Source organism: Poecilia latipinna, unplaced genomic scaffold, assembly GCF_001443285.1.
Source record: "Poecilia latipinna isolate Pla-1442-1.1 unplaced genomic scaffold, P_latipinna-1.0 Scaffold867, whole genome shotgun sequence".
Taxonomy (NCBI): domain Eukaryota; kingdom Metazoa; phylum Chordata; class Actinopteri; order Cyprinodontiformes; family Poeciliidae; genus Poecilia; species Poecilia latipinna.
The window spans coordinates 175963-201070 of record NW_015113483.1 but is presented as its reverse complement, the minus strand read 5'-3'; the positions used below and the strand labels follow the sequence as shown (position 1 = coordinate 201070).

The window sequence follows — 25108 nt, the reverse complement described above, 5'->3', positions numbered from 1 at the left end:
ATTAGGCTCCATATTAAAGATTCATATGGCACCTACACTGTATTCAGAATACACCACTCCCCTGCTGCTCGCTTCCTCCTTACTCATTCTACTCCCTGCTTTATCCACTCAACCTTTACCCCACCACCCACCCCAGCTCCCCTCATATCTGTACGTCCCTACTAATAAGGATACTTAGAGCAAATCCTCCCAGCTCTAGTTTCCACAGCGGATTAGCCGTCTCACCCTCTGTGAAGCCAACAATCAGTTGAAAGAAGCAAAAACAAAAGGCCTCCTTGTTGGTGATGTGCTGTTTTGGCTCCTTGAGCTTGTTTTCCCTTTTCTCCCCACTCTCTCTTTTTTTTTTATCCTTCCCATGACTTAGACAGAGGGTTACTCATCCGCTCCATTTCCCTTACCTCTTTCCCCTCTGCCTTGAGCTTCTATTTCTCATTAATACTTTCGCCGTCGGGCGCACATGTGCCTCGACGACGGTTTATGGATTTGTTTTCCAGTAGCTAATTCTGACCAAAGTCAATGTCCTCCTTTCAGAGGATGGACTCAATCTAGCAACTGATACCCGTAATTTCTGATGGGTTAAACACGAGCTCCTTGGCGACAGGGTATCTTAGCCAAGCTCTTGACACTTGGATTTTCCTCACTGCAAACCAGTGGATGAGACAACAGAGTTCACATAAATAATCCGGCGATTTATCCCTCACTGTCTCCAGCCGCTCTGTCACATATAGAGACGAGGCTTCTTACTCCTGCCCCACCGGAGTCTTCCAGCAATTAGGCAAGTGCCAGAAAAACACATTAATCTAGCTGTTATATCTAGCCTTGTTAATTTATGGTAGGGTTGGGGAAGCTTACTCATTAATTGGCTGTGTTGGATGACACACAGAGAAATTACATTTGCATAGATCATTTTTAAATTGCCACACAGCATCCTGCTGGGAGCAATGCTGAGAATAAACCTTTTGCTTTTAAAGCGTTTGATGGGAGTCTCGTTGATGAGAAGGAACATGCATGGAGAAAAGGTGTCTGAGAGAACTGTGTGGGAGCTGCAGGGCATTTTCTCTTTTTTTTTTTTTCCTTTCCTAGACTGGGCTTTGAGGTAGCCATCTCGCCCACGTCTCCATACAAGCCGAGAAATTGGCTGTACTCAGCAGACCAGGACGGAGATAGCGACTGGCGGGGGGCAGAAGAGCAGGCACCCAAGCAAAAGGGGAAAAAAAACAACAAAAAAAAACAGGATGGTGCAGGGGGGGAAGTTGATTCCAAAAGGCTTCTTGAGTTTCATTCCAAAAATTGAATCGTCAATTTCTATTCAGCCCACCACTCTGCAAGATTGGAAATGAATGAGTGTCAAAGCGGTGGTTGTCCTGGAAATAAGGGGTTAGCCCTGGAGTGAAATTCAGTGGTGACAGCGTGGGCAGACTCGGAGAGAGAGGAGTGGATAAGTGGTAGAGGAGAAAGAAAGGTGGACTGGAATCAAAAGTGTAATTGAACAGAGGCCCTGACCTTGAGATGCTCCGTTTTGCGATGGCCGGAGCTGATAATTCCCCCCTGGCTCAACGTTCACGGGCTGAATGCTTTGTGGTGACAGAGTCCAAAAGAAGAGACGGATTTAATTAATTGAGAGTTTCAGGAGGCGTAAACGGAAATCTTGGCTTCAGCTGCAGACCTCAGACTTGAATTTCTGCCTCCTCCTCGGTCATTGTGTTTGGCATGTTCACCTTCACTGCCGGTCAGACATTTGCATAGAACCATCCTGGGCATTATTCATGATGCCTTGCTTTCTGGGATGGACTGATTAAACATAAACATGATGAATTGTACAAATAATAATTGGATTTTGGTGTGAATTTTCTAAATCTAATACTTGTCTTCTAAACACCTGAACATGTGAAATTTTAATCATCTATTTAGTGGTTTAACTTTCCTTCATTATTTTCCCAGTAGCTCCGCTGGCTACCAAACCAACCCTAACTATGATCCTGCCACCACCATTCTTGGCATTTAGTACCCTGTCTCAGCACATGCTTGTTGTCATGGTGACCAAACCGCTCTCTTTGCTTTGTCTGACAGTAAAACCTTTTCTTTAGACGATATTTGAGTCGTCCACTGTGTTTAAAGGTGTTGATTTCGAAGCTGGTTCTTCATTCATCCAGCTGGGTTCACTGTGGACACCAACACTGGTGTTCCAACATCTCCCAGTTTATACTGGGTTTGAGCCTGTGTTGGTACTAAACATCCTCATAAATTTCCTTTCATCTTCCGTCACATTTTAAACATTCAGAAGCTTTAAATTTGGAGGGAGCTGGGTGGTCCAAATAGACAACGATACTAAACACACATTGGAGCTGATTTTGGGGATGGATAGCAATACTGACAAGAAGAGAAACATGTATGTATGATTTTCAATCTGCCTATTTTAGAGAAAATCCACAACACCTTCTAACTTGTGTATCAAGCTCTTGTTTTTCTTCCACCGGTTCCAATGCATCATGAAAATCCCCAGATTAATGACAATCTTGCCCGTGATGATTTATGTTGTGGTTGGAGCAGATGCCTGACCTCTGCCAGTAACGGTCCTCTTCTTCCCTCCTCACCTGAGGGTCTACGTGACAAAATGTCAAGACGTCCGAATGACACGAAAGGCACAGTGACCCCTTCAGAGATGAGGTACAGATGCTATCGCTGACGCCTCTCGGTGTGCCGCACAAACTGGTCCCAACTGCCACAACGCTGCTTATCACTCAGACCATCTGCAACCTGATTAAAGCAGCTTATTTTTAGACGGCGAGACGCCCTCTGACCTTTGTGCATCTGCATTTGATTAGAAATGGATTGGGCAATTAATCAGAGGGGTGTACAGAAAATAAAAACCTAATCATAGCCATTCATCAGCAGGGGAGTGTATACATATGCATGGCATTGTGGTTGAACTTCACCTGTGCTTTATGAGGTGGACAGATCTCTTACTTCCACCAGCAGCTCACTACCTTTACATATAAATTAAATGGTAAATGGTCTGCTCCTATTAGTGCCTTCTAAAGCTTATCTGTACTCCCCAAAGCACTTTATAATGTGCTACTCAATTACTTTTGCATTACCCGTATGTATGCATTCAATTCTTGGATGAAAGTCGGGCTCATGTATTGCCTTTTTCTTTGAAATTTATTAGAAATGAGCAACAACTCCAATCTTTAGCTGGAAAAAACAATGATTGGTTGCCTAAATTTGAAACAACGCTTTCCCATTCCTTGTTTTTTTCCTCCCCTCTTCTTCACATATAATAACCTTCTATCTCATTCAAACTTATGCAGATAAACACCCCCCTGTACCTGTCAGACAAGCTGAACACCATGGTATTAACAGAGAGGGAGGATGGCGGCCCAAGTGGCAGCACCAGTGATCATCGCCACTATTTCAAACTTAATTAACCTGGGCATCACGCCACACGTCCTCTGGCCCGTCAGCGGCGAGCTCCGATCTCCGCTGAGATCTGTTGCGATGGCGGCGAGGAAAGAGAAAACAGAAAAAAAAAGGAAGGGAGGATAAGGGCGAGATGAGACAGATGGAAACTTGCCGCACCACTACCACCACACACCACAGCCTGCTATTATCAAGTCATTCCTGTTTGCCTCAGCGTGAATTTAGTTTTTTTTTGTTTTTTTTTAATATATACCTTTTAGAAGCCACTTTTTCTGCATTTAGCAACATTGCATTTGCCCAATTAACCACTGAAAAGGGGTCAGCCGTCCTGACAGGTTGGAAACATCGACACAAAACTCCTCACATGGAGGTTAATAATGAGTGTAATAATGATTTATAATCCAGCCCCCTCAAGCCCAGGACTGAGGAAAAGTGAGCCGTTTTCTCTCGCCTACTTATAAAGCCGGCCGTAAATTTTGATGAAACGTCTGCAGTTTGGTGCCGTCGTTTTACAGTTTCTTGTTGTTTTCTCCCCCAGACTGCTCTGACTAACCTCTGATTATCTGAGTGCTCCTGCTTCACTAAATGTTAATTGATGAAGGGTTGCGGTGATATTTGTAGGTCGTGTAAATTGCCGATTTCCATCCTTGATTAATCCAGCAGTTAGTTTCTAAGTTTCTAAACTAGTCATTATGACTGTACCAGAACATCGTGCAGTTTGTCTCCTCTCAGGAGATTGAATTTGCTCAAGACTAACTAAGCAGGACATTTTTACTAATAACTAATTAATAAAAATAAGTTAAATGGTTACGTACATAAAGTGCCTGTGAAAAAAGTCACTTTCTGGTACGCTTTAGCCTTTTTATTGCCTTTACAAATAAAACCGTTATTAAAGACACCAATGTTATGTGAAAACTAAAGAAAGCAGAAGAAACGTGGCTTATGTATCAAAATCATAATTTTCACAAAGTGTTAATTGCTATAGTTTAAATATAATTTGACTTTGATATCATTTTTGTCTTTTGCATTAAGTCAGTTATATCATTATGTAAAAAAAAAAATACAGTGAAACTCTGACTGTCTCTCTGAGATGTTTGCTTCAGTCTCCTCATGAAGTGTTGCCTCTGCTGGATCCTCAGGTGTGTTTCTTTTTTTTTTAACCAGGTAAGGTCATTAGCGATGTGTTCTCCAAGGAGTTGATGATATACAGAGTGGTGTGCGTTGAGTTAACAACAAGCCTCGGACACGTACAGGAGTCCTCTGGAGGCTATTAACTCTGGAGTATTTTGAATAATTTCAAGGATTTATATAATAGGGTAAACATTGCCCTTAACGGTTGGCGGTTCAGTAAACCTTCAGAGCAAAACTTTCTTGTCCTTTGCTCATCCCCTTTCCCCCTGAGTCCTGACTCAGACTGTCTGCCATTCTGTCCGTCTTGAAACCCGGGAATGTGGAAGTGCAGACTCGACTATCTCTGGTGTCAGATGGGGAGGTCGGTGTACTCACGAAGGCTGTGCAAAATTCCCTCAACTCAACAAGGACTTGTAAAAATATCTTTTGCTGCTTCTCATGCAGAGAGGAAGAGAGAGGAGTCTGACAGCAGATTGATTGGTGAAGGGATTCTTTCCTTCCCTCCTCCTTATGCATGGATGCTACTGTAAACCGCCTCCCATCCAAAAAAAAAAAGAAAAATAAATCATGTCGTTTTTACGCTTCCTTACTTTACTTATCCTCAATTGTTTCTTTCCCTTCTCTGCCCCTCCCTCCTCCATCATCATCCTGTCTGTCTGGGCGTCTCATTTAAGTCTGTGACATTTGATGTGAAGTGGCGCGAGCCCGAGAGCTTACAGCCACTGACTCATAAAAACACATGCGCGTGGAGGACTGGATGTGGAAGGAAAGGTCAGGCCTACTCTCCGAGGGCCTAATCACCCACTCTCATTGAGTGGCTCACTCGCTCAGTCACACTTGATTGAGTGTGTTTGCGTGTGCTTGTGCGTGCGCGTGTGTGTATGTGAAACGTTACGGCGGGTGTGATGGGGTTTATGCAGGAAGGCGACGTCGAGTGCGAGTGGGATAGATTGCAAGCCTGAGAGTGCTGATTTGTGGGTGAAAGCATGTTCATCAGTAAATGTGCATTCCTGAGTCGGGGAACATGCAATTAGCAAATGACCGCTTTAGGTCAGGTGGCGTCCCCTCTGGAAATGTGCATTCTTAACGTACACACCAGCTCTCCCTGCTTCCAGACGCGCGGTGCAATCAGCCACCCCGTCGGGGGAGGCGTAGGGCTGTAACAGGCTCATTAACTTCTCCCTGAATATTTTTTTTTTTTTTTATATAGAGGGGAATTGGCCGAGACGAGTGGGCTACACTCGTCCTTAATACGGCCTTTTCACGCCTTCGTTTTTGCACTAAGCGATTGAGCCGACGTGAGCCTAAATATGCGACCCTTCCTTTTTATTCCCACCTTATCCTTCCTCGCGTTTTCGTGGCCGTTTCCTCATTAGGGGACCTTCCGCGCTGCCCACAGCTTTGAACAGCCGTAGCAAAGCAGGGTGGCGGGGATTAAGTATTAAAGAGCCTCAGCTGCTCTGGGGTTCCTGTAGCTCAGCGCTTGGCCACCAAGGCCTGATAATGGTATTTGTTTAGCCATTAGTCAGGCCCTGCTTAGCAGCTCTCTCCCCTCTGGCTACAGCAGCACTGATGGATGATGGATGAAGATTGCAAGAATCGGCAGACTGAGGGATGAGAGCCGTGCAGGGATTTCACCGACCCACGGAGCAGTTTTATTTATTTATTTATTTATTTTCTTTTTTTATTGCGCTCAATTAAGAAGCAGGTAGTCTAAGCAAATGTGGGTTTCATTAATATTTTAGAGTGGGTGAAAGTTAGAAGGCGCTCTTGTGTTATGAGTTTTGCATTGAGGCATGCAGACGTTTATCACAGTCCTCCCATCCTGTGATTAGTTTTCTTCGTCCAACTAATTAAAAAGAAGTCTAGTCTATTTCCTTCTGCTGCAGCTGCGGAAAGGCACTTCAAGTTTAATTCTGCGAGGTATTTTTGCAGCTATTAGAGATTACCTTCCAAGTTCCGAATGTGACCTTTTCTCCATACGCTGATGAGAGCTGGCTCATTTTAGAGCCATTACTGATGGCTGCTAGTCATTATCAACAGCTGGAGTCTTACTGGGCATCAGTTAATATACCCGTCACGACGATACGCTGTCACCAACCACGCTCTGACTCATGTTGACAAGTGACAGGCAGCTGCCAGCTCGCACAATAAAGTTATTGAATTTCAGTCGGTAAAGTGTGATGGCCCGCCCTCTGCTTCTGTCCCACCTTTTCCTTGGATGTTTTGCGAAAGTAGTCATACACCTTGAAAGTGTGTTTCATTTTATGAGAGACCGATATGGACTGGTGCATGATTGTGAGGTGAAAAGAAAAGGTTAAGTTTTACAAGCAAAAAAATCTGAAAAATGGTATTTGACTCTCCTGAGTGAATATTTTGTTAAAGCATCTTTTGCTGTAGTTTCAGTGACAAGTCTTGGTGTCATAGTGGCATTGTTTGGTATTTCTGCCCCCACTACTTTTCAGAGTTGGGACAATTTATTGAGGTAGATGTGCCCGGTCGGTCTTCCACTGCATACAGTTACATTTTGCCTATGAACAAAAATGTTCATTGGTGGTATTTTACCACGGTGCCTTCTCTCACATGTTTACTGTCCCCTGTAATTAGCTTGAGGCAACATGTGTGGGATGCGTGTCTGCCAGTCCTCCTGACAGGTTTCCCACCTGAGCTGTTTATCTCCGCAGCTTTTCCAGAGGTACGGTGGAAATCTTGGCTGGTTCTCTGATTAATGTTCTCATTAACTGGCTTGTCGGTTTACGTGGACAGCCATGTCTTGGTTGCTTTGGCATACTCTGTACATTTTCATATGAGAGATTAAAAATGGCTCAGATGATCATAACCAACTTTACTTTAAACTGATTCACAATTTTATCCTCAATCTGTCTGTGTGTTCCTTGGTCTTTAAGTAATGTTGTCTCGCAAACCTTTGACGCTTTCTTAGAACACCTAGATTCATACACTAGATTTTATTTTGTTGCAGATGATTAAAGGGGGATTAAGACGTCTATGGAAGTATATATATATATTTAACTATGCACTGTTGTTTTTCTATCACATAAATCTAAATACAGTACAATGAAGGTGGAGATCGTAGAGGGACAAAATTCAAGAGAGTTCTCGACTTACAAAACCTGCAGACATTTTTTTGGATCTGTGTGAATATTTGGTTTTAATCTTGTTTGTTTAAGATGACCAGAGTATTACAGACATGCCTGGGGAGGCAGCAGAGCACCCCGCTAAAGCTCCAGAACTCCTTTAAGTACACAAATATTTGACTACACTGCATACACCAAAACCAAGACACGACCAGGAAGTCTTGCCTGATAGACGGCCAACTTTCTCCATTGTTTTGTTGTCATAAGCTGCTTTCCCCACATGCGACGTCCGCACTATCAGGTTTGGCCATTGTCCGAAGTCGCCTTCCACACACAACAGGAGTTTATCTTTGTTAGACAGCAACTCATTACTGGAAATTTTCCATGTGCCAGTCTGTCACGAGAAGCTGGACCTGATAGAGGAAAAAAAATTAATTAGTTATTAAAATCTTTTTTTTTTCTTCTAGTAGCATACTGGGAATGATTGACTCATAATGATTTTTCAGTTATGATATCAGTGCTGCCTGTATCTGAACTTGCCTCCATAAAAGTTAAAAGCACCATGGTTGCATGCAGAAGAGAGTTGGAAGTGGCAATTGTTTGGATTAAAGCCTACTGTTGTTGGCAGAGCAAAGTCTCCTTATATGCGGTTCAATATTGGAACTATATGTTTTGTCAAACAGTGCAGGATTATTATGTTCAGATTGTAACCTGTGTGTGTGTGTGTGTGTGTGTGTGTGTGTGTGTGTGTGTGTGTGTGTGCACGCGCGCGCGCGAGTTGGAAACTAGAAAACGTTTTTTTGATAATGGCATTTACTGGAATTGGGTTTCTCTAGCTGAAATTTACAACAATATGCTAATCAACCTTTTACAACAGTCACAAACCTCAGAGAGGGGAAGCAGCAGATCCCTAATAATACACAGATCATTTCATAGGGTAATTTTAAGTGGCTCCACCTGAAATCTGTCTGAATTTAAAATACCAGCTACCTTCTATAAAACAAAAGCAATCCATTTCCCATCGTGTGACTGTCAAATTCTGGCACATTAAACACCACAGGGCAAAAACGGAGACAGCTGACCAGTCAGTATGCGTTCCCTACCAGAAAAAGTCTCCAAATACACATACTAAGGTTTGAAGGCGTTAAAGTTTCCAAACTGCTCACATTTTCAGTGTTATTCTCCCTATGCTTTTAAAGTACTCACAGTAAAATGCCACAGTGTCGGGGTTGTCGGTTTTCAGTTGCTTCCAGTTAAATAAAGCAGTTTAATGCAATGCTGCTCCCTCTCCACTTGTTGTGGCACAGTGGAGGTCTGCAGGCTAAAAGAAAGCAAAGCTTTGTCTCAGTTATAGGAAGACAAGTTCATTGTTTGAATATATTTTAGTCTTGGACGATATAGGTTTAGAAACTAAAGGAACACCACCTCTAACTCTTACTAAAGAAATGCTTTATGAACGATTGTTTTTAAAAAAACAATCATGCTCTACATTATCTGAGACATTTTGATGTTGTTTTCATTGCCGCAGTTAGAACGTAAGGTAGGTATTTTCTATTTGTTTCATGACAAAAAGCAATGCCTACCAATTTTTGGTGGCACTCGCATGACACACGTTCGTCTAGCCCTCGTAGAAAAATCTCCAGGCTTGTAATTAAATATAAGAAGTGCCATGAGATTATTGTGCAGAGTCGTGGAGAATGAGACAACATCTTTGTTTTGGGGAATGCTGCATAAAGAGTTTGCATCCCCCGGGCCCTCATTGCAGACGCGATTTTGATGGCTCTGAACATCAACTCATCTCCACCGCCACCAGATTACATCATGGCGTACAGAGGAAAAGCAAGGAGAAATGCAATATGGGTGACTCAGCATGTGTGCTGCGAGTTGGATCACTGTAGCTGTAACAAAAGCGGGGGGGGTACAAAAATGTTGCTGCTAATATGAAACTGAACATTTATAAATTTATAAGACTCAGATTTTTTTGCTACACAAAGCTTCTCCCTATTGTTTAAGCTCCTATGCTTGTGTAGAGAAAAAAAATGCATTCAAATGTGTTTATATTAGAGCTGCACAATTTATCGAATTACAATGCTCATTGCAATATCAGTGTGTGCAGTATTTCATTTGCAACAGACTGCTTGTGTGCAGCATTTGGTGGGGTATTATATTTCAAGTGTCAGGCGTTCACGCTCTGCATATTGATTTGGTCGGATAGATGGACTCTAACTGCCCTCAATCTTTAATGGTTTGGTGCTAAAGGCTCACAGAAAGTGGTGGGAGCATTGCATTATGGTTAAAAAAAAAGTGCCTGGAAAATGTTAGTGAATTATCAGTATTGCAATTGATTTATAGATATTTTATACATGCTGTTTATTTACTGTACATCTTTGGATTTGCATAATGATGTTTCAGTGTCAGATGTCTGATGTTTGCGACCCATTTGAAAGCACTTGCCAGATCACTGCATATACTCTATCTTACATTGCACACAGTGACTCCAGCTGTGCGCTGACACAAGATTCATTTTTGCTCCTCTCATGCCATGCTTGGAAGGAAAGCAAACAACCGTATTACCGAATTCCCCTTCAAGTCAGAGCCACTAAAAAGACAGAGCAGTTGTGTCTTAATGCCGAGCGTTGCATAGGTTTCATGTAAATATCTGCTGGCGAGGAGGCGAGCAATCCGTCACCATGAGATCAGTATTCCCCTTGGAACCAAAGGAAAACTGGCCACTGAGACTAAACCACATTACAAGATACCTTCATGGCTCATTGGCGTTTATGCTCGTGAAGTGAAATCATTATAACCAATAAGGTGTGTAATGGATTCCTTCCCAGCAGTCAGTCTGCCGGCTTGACTTCTTAATTGTCACTGCGTGAGTGTTGGAACATGAGTGTGCAGTGTGTAAGAGCAGGGTGATGAGCAGGGCTTCACCTCAGGGTGGTGGATGGATTAAGGAAGCTGCCTTCCGGCCGGTTGAAGCTCACAGTTTTGGTTTCTGTGTGCGAGAGGGAAGTTCCAACTTGCTGAAATGCCCTTTAGAAAAACACTGGGTTTTTTCCCCTTTTTCTTTTTTTTTTTTTTTTTTTTTTTTTTTTTTTTTTTTTATACTCGAACGTGAGGAAGTGGAAAACGAAATGGCCTGCAGCCATCAGTCTTGCATCAAATTGAGCTCAGGGTGAAAGCATTAGTTGACGATTTGATTAGTGGATAGACGGAGAATTAATAGACACGTGTTTTTGCTAATCAGAGGTTTAAGTCATTCATCAAACAAAACATTGCAAGCTTGACATTTTGTGAACTAAAAAAAATTAATCCATGCATCAAAAAAAAAAAAAAAAATGAAGGGGTTGATTGATAGTGAAAATATGTCTAACCGGAGTCTTGGCATGAGTGACAGTTTTCATATGCTGCTCCAGAGTTGGTTTTTCACATTCAGATCACTGAGTGAGTCAAGGAAATGAGCTTGTGCATGCATGGCCGCCTCCGACAACTGTTTGTGTGTATTACGGCAGCCGTCTGGACGCGGCGGCTATGTCGGGTCGAGGATGTATTGGCTCCTGAAAGTAGCTCTCCTCTGCCAGGCTGGGCCGTTTAATCAGGTTTCCCAAGTCCGCCAGCTGTGTCCACACAGCGAACAGCCACTCTACACCACTGGAGAGCTGCAGCATCCAGCTGGGGAGACGCCGTCGGAGGGAGGAGGGGTGCAGGTGGTTTAGCGACGGGAGATTAACCGAATCTGCCCAGACAGACAGAGGTTGTGTTCGCGAGTTTGCCTGAAAGACAAACAGAGATTGAAAAGATTACAAGAGACTGCTGAGAAAAGTATGTGGCTGGAAAAATTCAGGCACCAAAATTTCTGTGTGCGTGCGTCCGCAGCGGTGCACACAAAGCACATTTAAATGCATGTGCGGCTCGAGCGGTTTGTGTGCCTGAGCCTGTGGTTTTGTGCTTTTGCTGCTCAAGTGTCCAGCTGGCAGAGGGGAGATAGCAGGAGCCTTAAAAAATGGTGACGGAGCAGTAAACAGACACACAAACAGTCTATCAGCCTTAATGAGGAAAAGTGCTGTGCCTAAACGGATGGTGCATGTGTGTGTGTATGTGTGTGTGTGCACATGTTGGGCTCACACCTCCCTGACTCGTGGTCATACATCACAGCAGGCAAATACACAACACACATAAGAGGACACAGAGACAAAGTAAATACTCAGTAAATTTGGGACACACAGGCTAAAAAAAGTACCCTGGTGTGATCCACATACTCTTTGGGTCACGGGCCAACTTTAAAGATGTTAGCATATTTAGGCCAGAGCAGCTGGATCCCTCTGAAATGGACCGGGCTCATCAAACCCCCCCCCCCCCGACTCTGCTTGGTGCCCTGAATACAATGGCCTGGCTGCCTGCTTTGGTGAGCGAGCTTCTCCCAGTCAGTCAAATTGAAATAAATGAACTGCCAGCCCTGACGGCAGGGTAATTGTTCATATGGAAATTGGATTGCCATCGTCACGCCAGCCTCCCCGTTGCAGCTTGTGAAACATCGCTGTAAGGATTGGACAAGAGTGTCTGCATGTCAAAATTTTTCTTCCTTTTCTTAAAAAAAAAAGGGCGAATAGAAGACGTGCAGATAAAGAAAGTGCTCTCCATAGTCTCCCTTTTCATGTGTCTCGTCTTTAACAATGCTTCTTGTTCTGCCCGTCCTGCTGGTGGTGGCAGGGAAATAAAGGACGGACACGCCCATTTCCCCAGTTTGTTGTCACAGCTCCAGACCCATCTTGTGCTCTGTCTACCTTGTTCGTAAACTTACACTGTGTAGGAAAAATGGCAAGAGGTCCTTGAGAAAAGCTGGTTTACAAAAAGTGACATCATGCATTGCTTTGGAAAAGTATTTATAATTCTGTCAAAACCAAATTAAATAAAAACAAATTGGTGCATCTCTCTTGCTGCCACTGTGCAGTATATCATGAACATACTCTTTTCATAATATCGGTGTGGAAAAGTTGATACAGCAAAGGACTGTTTTTATGCAGCAATTGTTTGCTCATTTCTTCTACATTATTTTTAGCCTCACCATTGCCTTCCTACTCTTCCGCTGGATTCTAATTTCTTTCACTGCTCTGTCTAGACTTTCTCCCATTGAGCTGGATTTCTCCTGTAGAATTTCAGCTGAGTCGATTGGCGAACAGGAGATGTTTTGAATGATGACGACAATTTCCTGCGCTGTTTTAAAATTTCAGTCTGCCTGTAGTTTTAGCAATGGCAGTGAAAGAAGCGAACGAAGCCGTTCAGTCCACTGACAGCGGCCTCATTCGGCTCGACACTTCTCTCTTCACCGTGGAGGATGGTTGTTTACGGCGCAGGCACACATCACGGGCAAACGTTTGTGAAGTTGAAGTTAAAACTTCAGCGGAGTCCACGCCTTGAGGAATCAGTCATTTCTCAATAGCCGAGGGTCCAGACCAAAGTGTAGAACTAGGGGCTGGTTTTTACCAGACCAATGAGATGTTCTGCCTGTTGGACAGTCTTGCTGTAGTCAGTGCCTATGGATGACATCAATTACAACATCAAGGTCACAGAGATACACAAGAAAAAGTCAGTTTACTAGTGACGTATGCCACGTCTCAACCAGCTTGGCACATTTGGACGTTGCAATCTTACCCATTCTTTTCAAAATATCTTTAGCTCAGTCAGGTTGGATGAAGAGTTTCTGAGAACATATATTGTTAGGTTTTTACCAAAACTCTCAATTAGATTTAGATCTGAGCTTTGACTTGGTTGTTCTGGTACATGACTGTGTATCTGTGGCTGTATTTTAAGATATGTTGCCCTGCTGGAAAGTTGATCTTCACCTGGGTGTTGCTCCCTTCGGTAGGTTTTCTTTCTGGATTGTTGAATTGTTGCACCATCACATCAAATCACATCAAATGCACTGAAGCTTTATAATACAGCATGCCAACATGTTGAAGTTGAAGGACTGTTAATATTTTTCCAAGGCATTATGTCTAAATCCTCGGAGACTTCCCTGTTCATCCCTCTCTGCACAATACGGAAACCTCTGGGGACCGGCCAGTAATTTAATTGCACTCCTCCTTTTCTCTTTTTACATAAGTGAAAGCGCTTTGATTATAAAGATACTCAGCACATCACTGTCGGAGCTGGCATCTGTTGAAACCAGCTCATCTTTACAAGTGTTGAATATGAATGATCCCATCATGGAATGATATATCCTTTTATGTTTTCCGTGTGGCGCGTCTGTTATTTAGCCATTGCATCCGTTTCCTTTCCGTATCTGTTTTAGTGTGCAAGAGCAGCACTCATGTCAGGCTACTACTTGCCAGGTCAGCAATCTGAAGCGGTTTGTGCGGATGATGGAGTCACAACCGATTCTCCCCCTTCGAAGGTTTATCCTTTATGATCTTTGGCTCACTCTCCCTGCCAACGTTGGCATGTTTGCTTCATGGCGAGAGGATTGGACGACAGGCGTGAGGGCTTCCATGTTGGGTTTTAGTGCCACTGTGTCAGAGAAGCGCAGCATGGCAGTTTTTGAGGAGAGGAGTGTCTCTGTGTGGTCAGAGGGGGATTACTTCATCAGCACTTCAGCCTGAGCCGGTGCACGGACGGATATGTGAACATGTGGTTCAAAGCCTGTGTGAGGTTGTGTGCGTGTTGCGTATACACCTACAATTTTTCAATTATCTGTCATTTCCTCTGCTGAGAACTGCCTCTCTTGTCTAGACTAGCCTTAACTTGTAGCAAGTGACTAAAAGAAATTGTGGTACGTATGCCAACAAAAGGTGTGTGTGGAACTTGGCAAGCCAACAAAGTGACATATTTTCAGAAGCCTTGTGCAAGTCTGTAAGTAGTTTCCTAAGAGTTTTTTTCTTGCAAGACTTATCTTCCCTGCATCCAAATGAATAAACTTGAAGTACAACCAAATGACCTGAAGCCTAGTGAGGTAATTTGTAAGACTTTCTTAAGTCTTATAAATTTTATTTGTACATCACCTTAAGTCATACATTTTTTGTTGACTGCTCAGTTGGCCTGGCAAGTACAGACTTAACAGCTCTGCTCACGGCTGCATGTATTACGAAATTGTCCTGGAGCCATCAGAAATCAGTCAAATCAATTGTCATATCTGTGGAACGGTTACAAGCGGAGGCGTACCAGAGACATTAGTGATGGATTTTTGATCTTTAGCATTTGGCCGTTCAGATTTCCCTTTAACAACCCCATTTCTAACAGAGTTCTAGCTCGTTTCCCGTGAAAACTAAACATAGTACAGGAACACAGGTGATGTTACATCATGTGCGTGAGAGAGAAGTCGCAGTCTAACTGGGCTTCAGTCAGTCGAAATTAAACATTTTTCACTACCTCTAGCAGTTCAAGAGTAAAACAGCCCAACTTTTTTTTTTTTTTTTTTGCCTTATGTTCAGTCTTATTATTTGCTGGAGTCAGTTCCAGAACAATTTCCCTCAAAACTGCCTCACTGTTGGAACAAATTAACTTCCTGTGGCAAAACTGCCAAAGTATAAAACGGCAAGCAAGATTACCAGCATTAGCCTTGCTTTCTGATGCAGCTGCAAAAGAGCAACCAATAATATGCATCAGCAGCAAATGGTTCTTTCTCTAATGCAGCAGCGCCGGATTCACTTTGAGGTGTGTGTGTGTAGTGGTGGTGGGAGGGGGCATGAGGTGTTTCGTCATTTTGAATGTAAGGCATGCGCACTTGTTCAGTTGACTTAATGGCACCTATGATGGCTATGTACATGATGTTTTGACACAAAAGATATTTTTTCTCCGCAATTTTAAAGAGGGTTAGATAATTAAAAATATCCACAAAAAAAAATCTTTTCTTTTTTTACTTAAAGGAAAATCTCAGTGCGTACCGCCGAACAACAGCGGGCGCCCTTTACTCACTTATTTATTACAAGTGCAAAATACGCACGATAATGTCGAAGATGGATAAATATGACAAAAATCACGACTGGTCAAATATTTGGAAGAATAAAAATATATAATAATAAAATAGATGTCAAATATCCTCCAGTAATGCCAATTTAGAGCAGCAGGACAAACTAATGGTTCCAGCGCATCATCACGTTACGGCGCAGCGCCGCTATCTGCTCTGGGTCTGAAGCCAAAACGCATCGCAGATTTTATTTGCTGTTCCACAAATTGTGTGGGAAAGAGATTTCTGAGTGGGACAGATAACCAGCTGGACTGATGACAATATTTTTGCATTGAAAACAAAATGAAAAACACCGTGATTAAACTTTAGTGTGCTTGTTATTTTACAAACAAAAATTAATTTCAACAGCAAACAGAGACCTGAAAACATCAGTGGCCATCGATACTTATGGCTGCTGATGGCTGGCTGGCTTTTGGACAACAAATCAACAACAGCAACTATTCGCGAAATTAATTTTCTGCCTGAGCAAAAATAATCTGCTCTGGGCGAAGTGTGGGTGAGCATTTGGTCCGGACCCGTTAATGGACATCGGATGGTTTTTTCTCCATCCGGCCCGGTGGAAAGAAACCGTCGCCACAGTTCTATAAATACGGCATTTGGACCAGATGTGGCACAAATACAGAATTCTCATTTCATTTTAGGAAGATCTGGTTTAGACAGGGACCCTATCAGAGTCAAAGCCTTTTTTCAGGTGTCAGACCAGTTCCTGATCCCGACCCTAGCCGGACCCGGAGCGTCAGGCTTGTGTAAACCTTTGAGTGACTGTTATGATCTGGAGACTTAGATTTGGTCCAGATCTCAGTGCTGTAGGCTTTATCTGTGCTGCGTGCAGTCTATGTAAATGTGCCAATGGCCTCCAGGCCCCCGTTCCAGCGCCTATGCTCCAACTTAGCTGTTTAACTCAGTATTAAAAATGGCAAGCATAGTTTTCTTCTCATTGCAACAGCTGTCGCACTACAGATTTTATTGCAGCTTGATGGCACTTGTGTATGCTGCATTCACTGAAGAGAAAATATTGAACTTCTGAGTTTCCAACACTCTGTCCAGCGTCAGTCAATCTGAGCCGATTTCTCTGTCCATCTCTGGTTGTTGCACACAGTCTGTTTGTCCAGGCGTGATGTGCAGCTTTGTAAATCACTGGATGTCCTGTTGTGTATGCTACATTAACCCTAAGAAATGGCATATTTTAACACAAACCATCATTATATCCTTTGCCCAACCAAGGAATTTTGTTGCCTTAGGCAACCGTAGCTCATTGGTAAAGTAGTCATGTCTGAGTGTCCTTGGGCAACCACTGCAGCCCCAGGTTGCATCCGAATATGCATATCGGTGTACGAGTGAACTTAAAGGACTGTATATGGTGTAAATGCATAACAAAAACCCGTGGGAGTGTGTGGCTGTTTCAAAGAACAAACTATGGAAACCTGGTGAGGTCAAAAAGGCGCCGTGCCTGCAATGATTTACCAGTGAGCAGGAAGTCAACTGAAACTGCTGTTTAAGATGCGAGTCTGCATGGTGTTGTAGTTGTCCCACTTTCGTAACGCTCTTTCCATCAAATATTACCACAGCTGTTATACCACAGCTCACACACAGGAACAGCTGGCGCATGGTATCTGAGCCCATTTGACAAAATGGTGGTATTCACACCCAGACTATGGAGATTATGTGGCAGTACCTAAATTGTACATCTAGCCTGCTGTGCAACAATTAAGCCGACATTCATAAAAATGTGTTTTTAAATCTTGCTTCAGAGAAGGGAGCTCCGCCACATTCCCAGATGCATTAATGATCTCAAGGAGTTTATCACTAAAGCATTTCTTCACTAAACTTTCACCATAAGGTTGCATTTAACAACAAGTAGTTTAAATGAAGTATTACTTGATTATGTCTTATATGGCATACGGTGAAAACCGCGACGTACCTACATGAGAGGATCAGTTCTGTTTTATGGTCAACGATGGCATCCATGGAGAAAAAAGTCGGGAAACCGAATTTCGCTGAGGCAGAAATCAATGTGAGCGCAGTGGAGTAGAAAGAATATAATTTTTGGTGGCAACAGTAGTGGTGTGGCAAAAAAACCAACAAACAAACCCTATGGAGAAAACTTTGAAAATGTTGTGTGGATTTTAATATAATATTTAATTTGGCAGCTTTTTTTCCATAGTTGTGGCTTTCATTATGAAGTGAAATTAAATATCTGAGGAACTGGGCTGCTTCAGTTTTTCCGTCACCAGTTTTTCTTCTCTCCAAAAGCTAGAATTAATTTTGGCCAGAGAGACTACATATTCTCCCAGCAAGTTTTTTTTTTTTTTTTTAATAGATCCACAACTTTTCTTGGAAAGTGACGTACTTCAGTTTCAGGTCACATTTCTTGTGTGCACGCCACCTTTTTAAATGAGACCTCTGATGTGGTTCATTTGTTTTAGTTCGACTGCTCTTCACTTGAAGGTCGAGCTGAAAATCGGCTAATTCTGACCAAAACCTGGTTGTTGATGCATCGGTGTCTGTTTAGGGATTCGTAAAGCAAGACAAAGAGGACAAGGAAGACATTTAGGAGGTCCAGTAGGAATGTATGAATTCAAAAACCCAAACCCAATGAAATGAGCAACTTTAACTACATTGTGCCTCATTAAACTGACCAATTCTCCTTAATCTGGGTTTGCGTGTTTTAAGAGAACAGGATCCATTTACTCTGAACCTAATCTCTAATCTGGGGGAGGATCTATTGTTGGTAAATAATTAAGAGTTTTTCCTCTTCAATATGTTCCTTTGAATGTTGTATAATACAAAGATGAATTGGATCAGATCCCTTATTCAGGGTCAGTTGAATGTCCCCGTGAGGTTTGCAGGATTCAGCAACAACTTTTTTTTTTTTTTCACAAAATGACATTTTTCATATGTGCCACCTTTATTAGTGCCTGATGTGTTTCATTCTATTTATTCCAGATCATTTGAAGCCATCATTAGCAGGAGGCTGATGTGGCAGAAGGCCCTGCTAAATTTAACAGCTATTTATTTATCTAGAATGGCCACGTGTTGAATGATATGCCCAGTCGCCACGCTCCCTCATCAAAGCTTTTCAGATATGTGGAGAAAAGAGACGAGGGCTAGTCTGAAGAGGAATGGGTCCTAATTCACCTGCACCACCCCTATTACACAGCGCTCTGTCCTCGGCTCTTTAAACCTCTTTAAATCTCATATTCAGAATTAAGCTGATGAAAACATAAGTGGGCTTATGGGAATGGGTGTGTTTTGGGGTTTTTTTGTGTGTAGATGAAATAGTGGCCAGGTTGAGCAACAGGGACGCCTGGGTGGTTTGTTCATGGACAAAAAATAATTAGTGGCTTTGAACAACCTAATTTTCTGTTTATAGCAGTTAATTCAGATTATTTTTAATTGTTTTTTTTTTTTTTTGTAGCTAAAGTTTTATTAAACACAAACAATCTCAAAGTATGGACTTTTCAGTATGATGTCCTGCTAATTAATTTGTCTCAGTCCTGACTTTCTTTCTATACTTATTGTAGTCAATTTTCCTTCATCTGTCGTCTGGAGTGTTTTTGTGTCTTTGTCCTATAGGTTTTCACAACAATTTAAATTCATTGGTTCAAGGTTGGTGGGGTTTTTTTCTTCTTATTGATTTCCAGTCAAGATGGTTTGGCATACTTTTTTTTTTGTCTTATAAAGGCCAATTTAATAATGGTTGATCTCTTTCAAATTTCAATCCGTTTTTCTTTCAATCTTTGAAAATCTCTCCAATAACTAGTCGAGGTTGGTTCAGATTTCTGTACAAGAATGGCGAGTAAGAGGATATAACGAGCAGCATTTTTTTTCTGCACTTTCTGCTGTGTAGAGTTAATTATTTGTAGTAGAAGAAGAGGAGACATCACACTGCGCGTGTGAGGAATCTTACTCTAAAGCCTTTTTCAAAGCGGACAAAATGATTAGAGTTCAGATCTTAAATATTTTAGCTTCTCTTAGCGTTGAGAGAAGCGAGCATTCCCAAAGCAAGAACGATATTCCTCACTGGAACGTGTTCTTCGCATGAAGTATTTGCCCGATCTTGTGTTGTTCTCGCTAATCAGAAAAATTTTGAAAATTTTTGTTTGATGTGTGCCAATCAATTTTCCAAGAAGATAAAAGTAACTGTCAGGTTTATATCTGTGCTATTTCGATCGCTAATGAATGCTTTCCAGTTTTTGTTGTTGCACATTGCATATTGAGATCTACTCATTCAGTCCTATTAAATGTCTTATAGCACACGCGTTGCTCTTATGAAAGCAGCTTAAATATCAGCTTGTTGTGGAAGACTGGTGTGTTGTATGAAAATGCACTAAAATAACCAAAAGTATTGCCAAATGTGTTTTGTGTCTGCATTTACTTGACTTTAAAAGCAAAACGTTATTCCGCTAAGAGCAGCTCGTGGACGTTTTCATTTAATTCTGCAGTCATTTTAAGTTTTTTTTTTTTTTTTTAAGATCTCCGTTTTTAATAATTTCCTATATGATACATCTCCTTGTCGGTGCTATGTGGCTACGTTTTGCTTATTTCCCCCCCCAACCAATTTGTGGCAGCAAGGCTTGTTTTGCAGCTCTTGCAGTTTTTGTGGCGTTTCCTTGAAAACCTGAACATTAAAGTTTTCTTGGCATCTCTTCAAACTGAGACAGGCTCATAATTGCTACTAGAAATGTCTTTGAAATTGAATTTTTGTCACTTTGAAATGAAATTATTGTTCACCTGTTTTTTTTTTTGTTTTTTTTTGTTGTTGTTGTTTTCTTTCTCCTCCCAATGCAGCGGGAGTGTGTAACCTCAAGAAAGCTCTTTGACAGAACACCGACTGCCCCTTTCTTTTTAATTAAAGCTGTAAGAAACAAACAACCACACACTTTCTGTCCCGAATAAGCAAAGACAAGGATTTTACTGCACCATTTCAATTTTAATCTGCGAAATGACGGGCTTGATACATTTACACAGCGAGATTGGCCAAAGGCGGAAAGAAAGATTGTGGCAGTAACTCCAAAGTAAAATAAAATCATTGAATCGATTTGTGGGCACTTTAATGCAAATGAGTGTTCCTGGAGAAATTAACGTGCTTCCCTCGCCCCTCTTCAGTCAGGGTTCTAATCAGTGGTCTCCCACCTAGTGGAGTAAACAACGGCAGGTTAAGCCAATAAAACACAGCTTTGGCAAGTTTCATCGGGGGGCTTTCATTTGACAGAATGCGCCTGTGGATTTGACTGGCAAGGTGAAATAAGAAAGGAGGCTACTACAGAGTGTGAAAGCTCGAAACTGCATTCAGACGCAGACACACATTTGTTGTGTGGGCAATAGCTGCTGCAAAACCACCTGCAGTTCCATATTTACCACAGCTTGGGCAAACAGCAGTGAGCGAAGGCTCCGCAGGCACCTGCTGCGTCCTGGTACATGATGCTGTCTGTACGCCGCCATGATATTGTGTGATCATGTTTTCCTGAGACAAAACGCTGTTCTTCCCTCAGCACATTGTTTTCGGAGGCGTTTGTGTGTTGAGGGGAACAAAGTGCAAATGAAACTGGCTGAAAGCCAAGAACTTTAAATAGACCTCGTTCTTGGCCTCAATGTTTATTTACCCCCCCGTCTGAGCAGAACAGTGATCGTTTTTGATATTAAGTCAATTAAATCCAAAATAGCATGGCCTTTTTATAACTGGAACACAGATCTGAGTCACACACACAAACACCTACACCGCACATGGTCTTAGCTGGAGGCAGTTTTTTTTTTTGTTTTGTTTTTAAGGTTTTACCCCAATAGCTGAACTCCAGAAATACCTTGATATGTTTGAGATTATGAATCACAGTTCACTGTTAGTGTTGCTGATGCAACAGCCAGTTTAGTGTATAACCTAGAGGTGTAGTGATACATGCAGTTCACAAGATGAAAAGACGGACAGTATTAGGTTCTCAGTTTTTTTTAAACGTTTTACAAATAAAAAGAAATGCTTTAAATATATATATTTTTACTGCTTTAACTGTGTTTAACAGTGTCATAAATATGGCCAGTGGGATTTGACTAGTGTGTTTTATAGATTTGTTTTTGTAGAGCCAAATGCAGCAGAGATGCTCAATGCCATTGTGTTCATAACTAGAATAAAAGCTTAATAAACTTCAAACTGTGTTTCAAACATTCTTCAGTGTTTGATTAGCCAGTTCAGGGTTATTGTGTTAGATTTTGACCGGAAAATGGCCAAAAAGTCTAAAACGTAAAAATGTTCTGTGTGGATAAGTAAAACAGACAAACAAAAAAATTACTTTATTTCCTGACCCATTGTCTCCATCCACTGAACTTGGATAAAATTTGAATCATCACCACAGGTCAGCCTTTAATTGTTCACACCAAAATAAAGACTCTAAAACATAGACATGGTTGCCAAGCTTACAGTGCTTTCGTATCACGGGGTCATAGTTCAAAAATGGCTTCACCAGATGAAGCATTGCTAATGTAGCCACTGGATATGATTGTGTGTCGGCATTTTTAATACCATTTTACCCCATACCAATTCCCTTGGCGTAATCATGGAATCAGATTGGATAAATGGTTGATATCACTGTCAAAACTGAGACAGCAGAGTAGAAAATCTGAAAACCTGAGTACAATCTGTCATGGCGCTTTTTACGCTACATTACAAATGTGTGCTGGCATCGTCTTGAGATGCTTTAATGATGTTTAAAAGGTGCTGCTCTTTTTAGTAATTTGTTCAAGTGTATAAATGTTCAAATCTAATATTCATTTGTGAATGTTAGTTGGTTAGTTGGAACCATGTCTGATTAATTTTGTAAAAAAAAAAAAAGTTTTTTTTACGCATATGTTTGATTTTTATACCACTTTCCATAATCACTGTAGAAAACTGTGGTGTTTTAGACCCACTGTAGGCAACAAACCCAGATGTGGTTCTAGGAGCTGGGTGGGTCCGATTTTACGATTGATTTGTAATCGGGGACCACCAAGCTCCCAGACATTTTTTTCCCTCCCAAAAAAAAAAAAAGAGGTTAAAAGAGACATAGAGGTTAAAATGTGATTCTGTGTGTTATAAACTTTCCTGACCCTGACCTTAACATAAATTCTTATATGCACTATTGCATTGGGGTTATGTTAACCACTCAAATGCTGTTGAGCTCCAGTGTTTGTGGCCTTTAGAGTGCATTGATATATGCATTTAACTTCATTAATAATGAAGCACTTTCTCCTTTCCTGTTCCCAACAGAGATGGCAAGCTGGGTCTCCCTTCTTCTCGTCCTCTTATGCCGATCAATATCACAAGCCCAGGAGGAGAGCAGCAACGCCCCACACCCGGTTTTCAACTCCGAGACCACCATTAATAATGTGGTTCAAGACCCCCAGACGGGCCGTATTTATCTGGGAGCCAACAACTCCATCTACCAGCTCGGCCCTTCCCTCAAGCTGCAGGCCCGTGTCGAGACGGGCCCCAAAGAAGACTCGCCTACCTGCACACCGCCAGCGTCAGCCTGCCAGAACACGAAGCAGATGCCCAATCTCAACAAGCTTCTGCTAATCCATCCATCCAATCAGTCACTTATAGCCTGCGGCAGTCGCTATCGGGGCATCTGCTCCCTCCTCAACCTGTCCAACGTGGAGCAGGAGATTTACTACTCCGACAGTAAAGGAGAGAGGACTTACGTTGCCAACGTAGAAGATAACGTCAATGTGGTGGGAGTCATGTCCTACTACAAAAAAGACGGGAAAACCTTCAACGTGTTTGTTGTGGGGAAGGACTACAGAAACTCTGACAGTTCAAAGCTCATCAGCACGCGGATCCTCGACGAATACAAGGAGTGGGTTGTGTTTGAGACCATCATCGAGGCTTCCACAATACAGCCGCCATTTAATATAAAGTACTCTCACGACTTCCGGCATGCCTTCAAAGAGGACGGCCACATATATTTTCTCTTGTCTCGAACTGACGGCGTGGACACTAAAAACCTGACCTTCGTGTCCCGTCTCTGCGAAGACGACCAACATTACTACTCCTACACAGAGCTTCAGCTGAAATGTGGAGCAGAAAATCAATACAACAAAGTCCAAGCGGCTTTTGTGGCTTCTCCTGGAAAAGAACTGGTGCGGGCCATGACTGGGTCCACTGTGTACACTGGGATGGAGAAAGAATGGGAAAAAGTCCTCTTCATGGTGGCAAGTTCGGACGACCTTGATGGTGAATCGGCTCTGTGCATGTATCCCATGAACTCCATCAACGAGAGGCTGGTGGACATAATCAGCGCTTGTTACAGTGACAACGGGAAGATTTCAGGGGAACCTGCTGTCTACATCCCCTACTCTTCGAAAGCTGGAGAGTTTTGCACGTCTAATATTGGAGTGAGTTCTCGATAAACGTAGCATATTTTATAGATCTCTGTCTTCTATGTATAAAAAAAGCATATTTTCTCAGTAAAAACAGTTATTGCATACTTGTTTTTTTTTTATATTCCTGTCACGCATACTATTGATGGTAGGCATTTGAAAAGCTTTCCTAGTCAGATGCTATACATTAACATTAATAAAACTTGTGTCAGGTAGACGGATAAGGCCAGAGTTATTTATATCCGCAACACTTAGATTGGTGTGAATATGTGTGTGAATGGCTGAATGCAGTGTGAGGCGCTGTGGGGTCCTCCGGATCTGATGAGGCGCTTCACAAGTACAGGCCATTTTAGTAACTTTCAGTGACTGAGAAGTTTGTTTTTGACAGAAAATGACACGGGCACCTTCCACATGACATTTAGCAAAGAATGTTGCATTGAAAATTTATATTCTCAGATGGCACTTCTATAGTGGAAAAGCCTTTATTTTTTATTAGAGCAATCAAACACAGCTGATAATCATTTTCAAAATGTTCCCATATATTTGACTATACAAGTCTTATCTCCAGATCTTTCAGTCTCCTCCTCTACCCTCTAATCTTTATCTGCTTTGACATAACTCCATCAGACCCGAGTCATTACAACATATGCCCCAGCCTTAAACATCTTAAATTCATGTATCTACAATTAAGGCCTTAAAATATCTTAAATTCTTTTTAAAAAACGTAAGTTGGCCTTTCTGTTATTCCCAGGTCTTAAATTTTTGTCTGGACAGGACTATTTAGCCTCTTATATTCTTCTTCTTTTTTTCTTTTTTTTTGTCGCAGAACTTTTCTGTCAGACAAAAGTTTGAGTCGCACTCACGCATCTTATGTTCTGTGACTAGAGACGCTTGAAGCTACCGCTAACTAGCCACTGCTAGGTGTACAGGGTGTATCCTGGCTAGCTGGCTAGCTATTTTGCATCTTTCATGGGGAAGTGTAAATTTATCACGTTGGCTGGATGAAGTTTGTGCATTTCTGTGGAGTTATAGGTCTTAAGTTGAATTCACGAGTGTCTTAAAAAGTCTTAAATTTGAGCTGGTGAAACCTCCGGAAACCTTGAAAATAACAAGGTGCACATTGCATGAATTAGTCAGCCTTAAGCAA

The 25108-nt window shown here is 42.0% G+C and overlaps 1 protein-coding gene across 1 annotated transcript in view; it reads left to right on the top strand.

The window, feature by feature from the left end:
• The window catches only part of plxnb2b (plexin b2b), a 157868-nt gene that overhangs the window by 84791 nt on the left and 47969 nt on the right, over window positions 1-25108 (top strand). Inside the window, exon 3 of the mRNA XM_015048210.1 lies at window positions 22850-23976. Coding sequence (XP_014903696.1) covers window positions 22852-23976 — 1125 coding nt within the window. The 5' untranslated portion in view covers window positions 22850-22851. The remainder of the gene's footprint in view (window positions 1-22849; window positions 23977-25108) is intronic.